We start from the raw sequence: 9,029 nt of genomic DNA, 5'->3' as shown, positions 1-9,029 counted from the left end.
TTCCAGCCACAGATGAACTCTCTTTGCAAAGCCAAGTGGCTACTGAACTTGGGTAAACTTATGTGATAGTAAGGAAAACATGTCTATCCAGATAATCAAATGTTGTTTAAAACCAATGTTAATACCCTTAAACTGTATAACCCATGGAATATTTAATTGATTCAATAATCCCTTGTCTTCCCAACTCCCACCCTTATCCCTCTTTACCCCTCTGGCTTAGTTGTGCTACCCCTCCAGCCTATGTAGTTCTTTCTTTTGATACTTTAATCCCACCCAAAATGTTCACTACAAATGACACCATCACTCCAGTGACACCACTTTTTTTAAAAGAGTAAAAGGGGGAGATGTGGGACTGTGAAAGGCAGACTGGTTCCTGGTTGAGCCCCAAAGGGACAGTAAGCATTTGCCTAATTCCGGGGAAACCAGGCCCTGTCACTAGCTACTGAGCTCCATAGACTTATGGCCATCAGTCACATAAAGGACAATGCCCCAAGCCCCTCCACAGGTAGAGGACTGACCATAGGCTCAAGACAGATCTCCATTATAATGAGGTACCTAAAGGCCTGGAGGCTTAGCCAATAACTTTCCTTTCCCAGACACTCCTCCCTGCAAAAGTTATTTAATCTCAGGTCCACCCTGAGAAGTGGGGTATGGTTTTACTCATCCACTTTGAGCTATAACAATAAATGTCTTAAAACCATAGACTGTCTCTCTTCATCAGGATCCATCATGGGGAGCCACAGAGAGGGCCTTCTCCTACAGAGCCGCTGTCTAATCTGTAGAAGGCCGCTCTGCGCTCCCAGCCTGGGCCGCCAAAGCCAAACCAAGCCCACTGCTACCATCAAGCCAAAGACTCCCACCACAGGACCTTCCAGAGCAGCCCTTTTCCCCCACAGCCCTGGGCTAGGTCCAGCCCCAGGCCCCCACTCCATTCTCAGCTCTTCCACAGCTTCCAGCGGCACCTGGATACAAAATGGTCCCAGCCTCCTTGCAGGCCCAGGGACCCCCGAGCTGTGTCCCATGCCTCAGACTGTGCTTCCCCAACCCTGGAGCAGTGTCTGGGGGCTTCCCTTACAGTCCAATACCTACATGGGGTTGCCACACAAACCACTCAGACAAGGATCTCAGTCAAACAAGAATAGTTTATTGGATGCCACATCCCAAAACTGATTGATCATGGCCATTAGTAAGACTCAGAAGCTGGCCGTGACATTGAGTCAAGATCCTTTAGGGCTTTGTGAACCTGAGATCTACAGACATCTGTGCCAAGTTATTGCACCAATCTGGATTTAGAGATAGAGGTCTTTCTCAGGAACATGTCTTTGGTGCACACTTATTTACACTGCTCCCGTTGGTTGGCCATTCAATTGTGGCAGGGGACTTAATTTGTCTAACGTCCCTGTCCTAACTTGCCAACCAGGATGTCAGTTGCCCAGGTACATGTCTCTTTCTGCCAAAGTAGGATGTCAGTTCCCAGGGAGGTCTTGGGAACTTAAACTTTCCTCCACCCCTACTCAAAAAAGAAGTCTTATTCCAAATAGTTAGTTATATTGGGGCAGGTGTCTCTCTTATGTTGGGGTCCATCCCGAGGCAACTTAAAAAAATCGAATACCATAAGAGCTCACACACAGGTGCAGGAAGTGCTGTGGGCGGTTGGTTGAGGATCAAACTTATCGTCGGTGACTATGCGAAGCAGTTCGACCAACTTCTATCATGACTGGTTTCCAAGGGCCCAGAACATAACAGAATATGTAGTCAATCCGAGCACGAGAAAGTTTCCTAGTAACAGCAAGAACACATATGAGAAACTTTCCTTACAATCTTGGTAACAGTACAAGATGGAAGGCTAGACAGGCTACAGTTATTCCAGCTAGGCCTCAACGCTTTACCTAGGCCTTGACAGGAACCATACGACTACAAAACCGTTTCATCCTATTAATGGCCTTGTCCGTGGCATTTCATCACTGCAATAAGAAAGTAACTCACAGTCACTCTCTCTAGGGAGATGGGACTCATGGCAAAGCCTGGTGCCAAGTGCCAACTCCTGAGGTGGCTCAGGAATGCCGCTTCCCAGGAGACCATACATTCCCAACAGCTCACTCCACAGAAATGGGAGAACCGTGGGATCCAGTGTTGGTCACATGTATGCCCCTCTGAAAGGAAGTATTGCAGAGACTTCCTGCCGTTGATGAGAGGGTCTGAGAGAGATTCTTTAGGAAAACCAGCCTGAGTCACTCCGGCTGAAAACAGATAGAACCAGACATATTATGAGATGCTGGAATTCATGAAGAAGAAATAAAGTCAACAGTTACCTCCAAGGGAGTAAGTCAGACTCCCAGCAACAACAGCAGAGAGTGAGGACCCGCATCCCAACTTCCTGGGGAAATCTCCTAGGCATAGAATTATAAATGCACCTCAGATGTTATCCATTGTGAGGGGGAAGAGAAGGACTGTGTTTTATGTACAAAGACCCAGCGAGTTTCCAGTATGGCCTCCAAGTAATCACTGGCCAATGGGCTCTGGAATGGTGACAGACCTGAAGGAAAAGCAACACAAGAAGCAGCTGCGTGTTTCCCCTTTTGTGTTGCTATAGAGAAACCATACAAAGGATCTTTCATGAAGACTGCTTGGGAGACAGCCCTGTGGGTAAAGTGCTTGCCTTGTGTGAACAAGGATATGAGTTCCATTTCTAGGACCCACGATAAAAAACTGAGCAGGCACACACAAAAGAACACCAAGTTGAGGGTTTGGGGATTTAGCTCAGTGGTAGAGCACTTGCCTAGGAAGCGCAAGGCCCTGGGTTCAGTCCCCAGCTCCGAAAAAAAAAGAACCAAAAAAAAAAAAAAAAGAATAATTTATTTTTTAAAGCCGAGTGGACTGGCATGCACTTGGAATACTAAGACTGGGGAAATGAAGTCAAGTGGATCCCTGAGGCTCACTAGCCAGGTAGACAACCCTGGTTAATAAACTATAGGTCAGTGGCTCTCAACCTCTGGATTGAGGCCCGTTTGGCAAACCTTTTTGAATGAAGAAAGAGAGAAGAAAGAAAGAAAGAAGGAAAGAAAGAAAGAAAGAAAGAAAGAAAAGAAAGAAAGAGAGAGAGAGAAAGAGGGAGGGGGAGGGAAGAAAGAAAAAGAAAGAGAATGAGAAAGAAGGAAAGAAAGAAAAAGGAATGGAAAGAAAGAGAAAGGAATGGAAAGAAAGAGAGAAAGAAAGAAAGGAAAGAAAGAGAGAGAGAAAGAAAGAAAGAAAGAATGAATGAATGAATGAATGAATGGGAGGAAGGAGAGGAAGGAAAGGCGCATGGCTGGTCCTAGGTGTGGTGGAGGAAAAGATTATTGTAGGTAAGAGAGAGAGCATAGTCAGAGGCAGGGACATCTGGGAGAGTCCAGAGTAACCATGGCCAGGCGAAGAGAGGAAAGGAGCGGGAGAGAGGGAACTGGGTGCAACAGTCAGGAGGCTCAAAAAAGAGTAAACAAAATGGATCAGGTAACCAAAATATAGAGGGAAGGGCAGCCCAGCCCCTAGGCTGGGCGATTGAGGATAGTGAGCAGGGTAGGCCAGCCAGGAAGACTTTTAACAGGGACTGAGGGATGCAGGGAGAACCAGGAGGCCAAGTCTGCTTTGATATGTTAAGTAGGCACCTCAGCCATTTAACTTGAGCCAAGTATAATCAACTAAAGTCCCCTAAACCCCCTAGAGCCTTAACCAATCACAAAGGCACTTATACCCCTGGAGCTAAAGCCAACCAATCACAGGAAAGAATGGTAAAAGTTACCCTACTTCACTCACAGGCTTTAAATTGACCCTGTAAAATCCACACTTCTGTCTTCCTTCCCATGTATGGTGGACCCCAGCCTTCAGGTTCTCTGCAGAACAAACACTCTTTGTTGTTGCATACTGTTTGAGTCTGGAGTCGAATTCTTCATGAACCACGGACTCTCACACAAACTGTATTAGAACTGGCCAACTGGCTACCTCTCTCAAAATCAGAATCTCAGAGGGCAGCCCCTTGCTGACTTTTAAGGTCCTTTTTATGAAGAAGGGTTAGTGTTGATTTAAAAAAAATCGTTGTCAAGAGAAGTGGCTGCTAGCGCCTGGACAGGAGAGTAGGGACTTGGGGTTCGAGGCTGCCTGTGAGGTAGTTAGGTCCAAGAATACATCATCAAGGTATCTGGGAAGACACATTTTCATTAGGCAAAAGGACAATCGCATATCACAAGTCAGGAGTTTGGTGAGGCTGAGGTATGGGCATGCATCATCGTGGGTCACAAGTTCAGCACAGGTGGAAACCATGGTTTGCAGGCTACATTAAGCCTAGGAAACAGAAATGTATCCTTGTAAGGTTTGGAGACTTAATTACAATGTATAACGTGTGGGTCCTTAACAACAGTGCTGCCCCTGTTTTGGTTTCAAAGTGCATGTAACACACCAAGTTTAAAACAAGATAAAACAAACTATAGTAACCAACATAACCAAGCAGTAAAAACAATATCCCAAAGATCCCAGACGCCCACCTGGTGGGGCCCACCTTTACTCCCAGCACTGGGGAAGAAGGTGGAGGTGGAGATTTTGAGGTCAGCCTGATCCGCATGGCATAGCCAGCCCCGGGCCATCCAAAATTGCCTAGTGAGACCCTGCCTCAAAAAAAAAATTTTAAAAAAAGAGAGAAAGAAGAAGAGGAAAAAGGAAAGAGGAGAAGAGGAGGCTGGAGAGATAGCTAGGAGGTTAAGAGCACTGGCCTCTCTTCCAGAGGACCTCAGTCCCCACCCACATGTCAGCTCACAACTGTCTGGAAGTCGAGTTTCATGGGATCCAACACCCTCATGCAGACACAACAATACATAGAAAAAAATAAGAATAAGTCATTGAAAGAACAAAGAAAGAAAAGGCCTTCCGACTGGAAAGATAGCTCAGTGAGTAAAGACACTCCCCAGCAAACCTGGTGACATGAAAGCCAGTCCCTGGGATCCACATGGTAAGACAGAACTGACTCTGTCCTCTGACCACCATATGCACACAACAGCACACCCATGCACAGACACATGCATAGACACTTATCACACACACACACACACATACACATAAACATAAAAGTATTTAATGCACAGATTGATTAAGGATCCAATTCTACCAGACCTTCAAAGAGGTAACACCAGCCTTGGGTTTTCTCGAGAACCCTCCCCTGCTTTTGAGACAGGGTCCCACGACGTAACTCCCAGCTGGCCCCGAACTCACTGTCTCTACCTCCTGAATGCGAGGATTAAAAGCCTGTGCCACCCTGCCCTGCCACAGCTCTCCCTCTTCATGGTGATTGATAACACATGCACACAAACACAGATATATTATCCTTTAGTTTGGCTTCTTTGACGGGCGCTCTTCCAGGATGGTGCAGAGACAAGCTCTCTTTGCAGCTTCACGAAGCACTTGATTTGACGAGTCTTCAAACTCCTGACCAACACAGACATACAACTGCTGCTCTGGGCTTCCTTGTGCTATTAGCAGGCATTCCCTTTATAACCTTATTCTGGCTGTGATCTGATTTGGCCTGATGCCTCCTGCCTGTGGATCAGATTTATCATTTTATACACAAGAAGCCATTTGACAGGTGATCTTTTACACTGGGTTCATTTAGCACACTATTACTACTGCGTGTCCACTCGGTGCGACTGCTGGAGATTGCTTATTACATGAACGTGATTGTGTAGTCATCTAGACGGGTAGACAATTCCATTGCTTCCTCTTTTGATTGGACCAAAATAAAACTACCATGGACATCTGTGCACAACGCTTTTTTCTCAATGTGGGTTGGGGGGGGCGGGGTGCACACTATGGTGCATGTACGGGTGTCACAGGACAACTTTATAGGCTCTTTTCTCTCCTTCCACCTTGTCATGGGATCTGGGGATTGAACCTGGTTCCTTGCACTTGTATGACAAGCACCTGGTGCACTGAGACATCTTGCAAGCTGTGTGTGTGTGTTAAGATAGTGTCTGCTACACCTGATAGCCTCAAACTTGGTATATGTTGCTGAGACTGAAGAGCCTTGAACTTCTTGTCCTGTCTCTACCCTGAGTGCTGACATCACCGGTATGTATGTACGTCCACATCCAGTTTACACAATGCTGGCATTGACCCAGGACTTCCGGGCTGCTAGGCAGGCACTGTGTGGTCTACACTACAAACAAGCCTGTGCATACACACTGTGACAATACATTTTCATTTCTCATCTGTGCCCAGGAGTGGGACTTTGCGTTACAGGGTGAATACGTATTTAGCATTATTGGAAACTGCCAGACATCTTGCAAGGTAGTTTGGGTCACACTTCTGTCAACATTCTGTCTCCTCCTCATCAAGGCCATCCATGCTCCTTTCCTCCTCTCTCTAGGACAGACGTGTGTTCAGGAGCCATCCATGAATCTCTTCCTGCAGAGCATCCGCCTTACATTTCGTCGAAAGATCATTACTAGGCCCGCTGTGTGACTCAGCCGAGATCCATAGGTGGAAACCCCTGCTGATATGTCAGACTTCTAATGTTAATAATCTCTGCCAAATTAAAATACTAACATTTTTATCTTTATTCAAATGAACTAGTGTTGCTTGGGCTTTGACCTTATACCCCAACTTCGGAAGTTTCTGTAGGCGTGAATGGGCTCCTACTCGACTCTTAGAAGCCGTACTGACTCCTGCATCACAGACGGCCTTATGACATCATCGCTGGCTCCCTTCCCTCGCTCTTCTTGCCAATCTCCTGGCTGGAGGAGTATAGACCTGAGATGATGATTCCACCATAACCCCAATCATGGGGAAATTTAAGGGATTGCAGACCTGGGAGATTTGAACCATCTGTCTCCAGACATGGGCTGTCTGTATAGTGTAAGATAGAAGGTGGATTTTCCAGTTGACAGAGATAAGTCTGGTGTCGAGGGATACTGGGGCAGCCAAGGAGACTGGGTGTGCGCTAAAGTGGGTATGTAATTGTTCAAAGAATAACCCACTCACAGATCTCTCCTTCAATTCTGGTGATAGAAGGGGAATGTTCGCTTTATCGTAAGCGAAGACACCTATGACACAACAGAAACAGAAACAGAAACAGAATCACGACAGCAAGAGGAAAAGAAAGAAAAGATCAAACCTTCATCCTCTTCGTACAAGGCCCTCAAGGTTAGAGTTAACCCCTGATCTGCCACGTCTCTGACCCATGTCACCCAGACTTATCGTGGTCTTCTCTGTGTCCCACAACATAGGACAATCATGGAAGGTGTGCTCCAAACAGACTCGTGTGAGCAAGAGGTTGGGCTGTTTGTCAGTCAGCACAACCATCAAACACTAACAGGATAGTTTCCCTCTCAAAAGTTCAGGCTTTTCTTGAACTGCCTTCTTTCAATCACCTTCTCAGCCTGAGACGTCATGGCTGGCATGGGGAGAAGCCGCCCCAGAGAAGGAGAGAGCAGTGCCGTGAGGAGTCAGGGAGTAGGGCATGAGATCTGTGTCTGGGGGAGCATATCTAAGCAGAACTCTTACATCCGGGATTGTGTAAGGGTGTGGGTATGTGCACACACGCACGTGTGCATGTATGATTGCTTGAACTAAGGTTTAAGGTTTGGGAAGTGAGGAATAGATGAGGTCAGGACCCTACGCCGTATGAGGGTATTAAAAGAAATTTAATATTAGGACCTAACGGGTCAGAGGGCAGCACGTGGCAGGTGGCAGACTGAGGTAGAGAAGAGAGCAGAGTAAAGAATGCTAATTTCCTGGAAGTTCCTGCTAGGAACTTCCTCTGCTCAAAAAGATCCTAGGAATTGCCAGGTTTTTGCTCTCAATTGGCCAACCAGGTTCATAGACACCTAAGTGAGGGTCTGGAGAGACGATGGCTTAGTGGCTAAGAACACTGGCTGCTCTTCCAGAGGACCTGGGCTCAGTTTCCAGCAACCCCACAGCAGCTCACAACTGTCAGTAACTCCATTTCCAGGGGTCTTGATGCCCTTCTCACTTCCGAGGACACTAGGCGTATGCTTGGTGCAAATATACACACGGCCACAACACCCATACAGATAAGAAAAATTTTAAAACCCCTTACAAGAGTAAACATACTGCATTCTATAAATGGGGACATGGGGACTCAGAGATAAGGTGATGTTTGTTCACTGGTGTGGAACACAAAAGGAGAGCAGAGGTAGCATGCCTTCCTGCTCCCTCAGCTCCTCCTGCTGTCCGACTCAGCGTTCACAAACTTGAGAGGAAGCCATGGTTAGTGACATAGGATCAGGGCATTTTCTGAGAATATATCTTTATTCTTTTTTCATGCAAATATATACAATATACTCTGCTCACATTCTCCCTCTTATTTTCTCTCTCTCTCTCTCTCTCTCTCTCTCTCTCTCTCTCTCTCTCTCTCTGTGTGTGTGTGTGTTTGTGTGCGCGCGTGTGCGTGCCGCTGCATGAAGAAGAGCTTGTTCACGTGATTAAACTTGCTGTGGCTATACCCTTGAAAACTAAAAACATTCCTCATCTTACATCCCACTACAGCCATCCCCACAGCCATCCCCACTGCACCGAGCAAAAGAAATACTGAGTGCCAGAAAGATACAGGCCTGGTGGCGAGGCACCCTGGTGAGACGCACACTGCTGAGGGCTGCCCTCAGTGCATGGATCATTCAGTGCTGGTGGAGGAAGATCCTGGCCGAAAGACAGGAAAGCAAACGCCTGGTGATCCTGCAATGGATGGTCCTAGAAACAAGCGCCTGCGTCCTTATTCAGTCGTGGGTTCGGATGCTCAAAGTCCGCCACTACTATCTCAGGCTGTGCTGCGCTGCCCGCGTTATCCAAACATCGTGGCGCTGGCATAATTGCCGTACCCGTGGCTTTTTCCAGGGCAGCTATGAACTTGAGGGACACAAACTACATCTACAGCTTGATATCTTTCTGGGATCACAGGTTTGTCGTATATCAGACTGCATATCCTTGCCAATAAAGAACTGATCAGGTCTTCTAACACAGGATACCAGGTTTGTCTGTCCCGTGGCAAG

The 9,029-nt window shown here is 46.9% G+C and overlaps 1 protein-coding gene across 1 annotated transcript; it reads left to right on the top strand.

The window, feature by feature from the left end:
• The first annotated feature begins 6,749 nt into the window (after positions 1-6,749).
• LOC102550160 (IQ domain-containing protein F5-like) lies at positions 6,750-8,995 on the top strand. Its single transcript, XM_087564094.1, has 3 exons — positions 6,750-6,876; positions 7,030-7,164; positions 8,530-8,995. The coding sequence occupies exons 1-3, from the start codon at positions 6,859-6,861 to the stop codon at positions 8,980-8,982; spliced, it is 606 nt and encodes a 201-aa protein (XP_087420220.1). The 5' UTR covers positions 6,750-6,858; the 3' UTR covers positions 8,983-8,995.
• Positions 8,996-9,029: the final 34 nt, after the last annotated feature.

This window comes from Rattus norvegicus, chromosome 8, assembly GCF_021556685.1.
Source record: "Rattus norvegicus strain SHRSP/BbbUtx chromosome 8, alternate assembly SHRSP_T2T, whole genome shotgun sequence".
In the NCBI taxonomy this organism is placed as follows: domain Eukaryota; kingdom Metazoa; phylum Chordata; class Mammalia; order Rodentia; family Muridae; genus Rattus; species Rattus norvegicus.
Note: the sequence above shows the minus strand (reverse complement) of the source record. Positions and strands in the feature narration are given on the sequence as shown.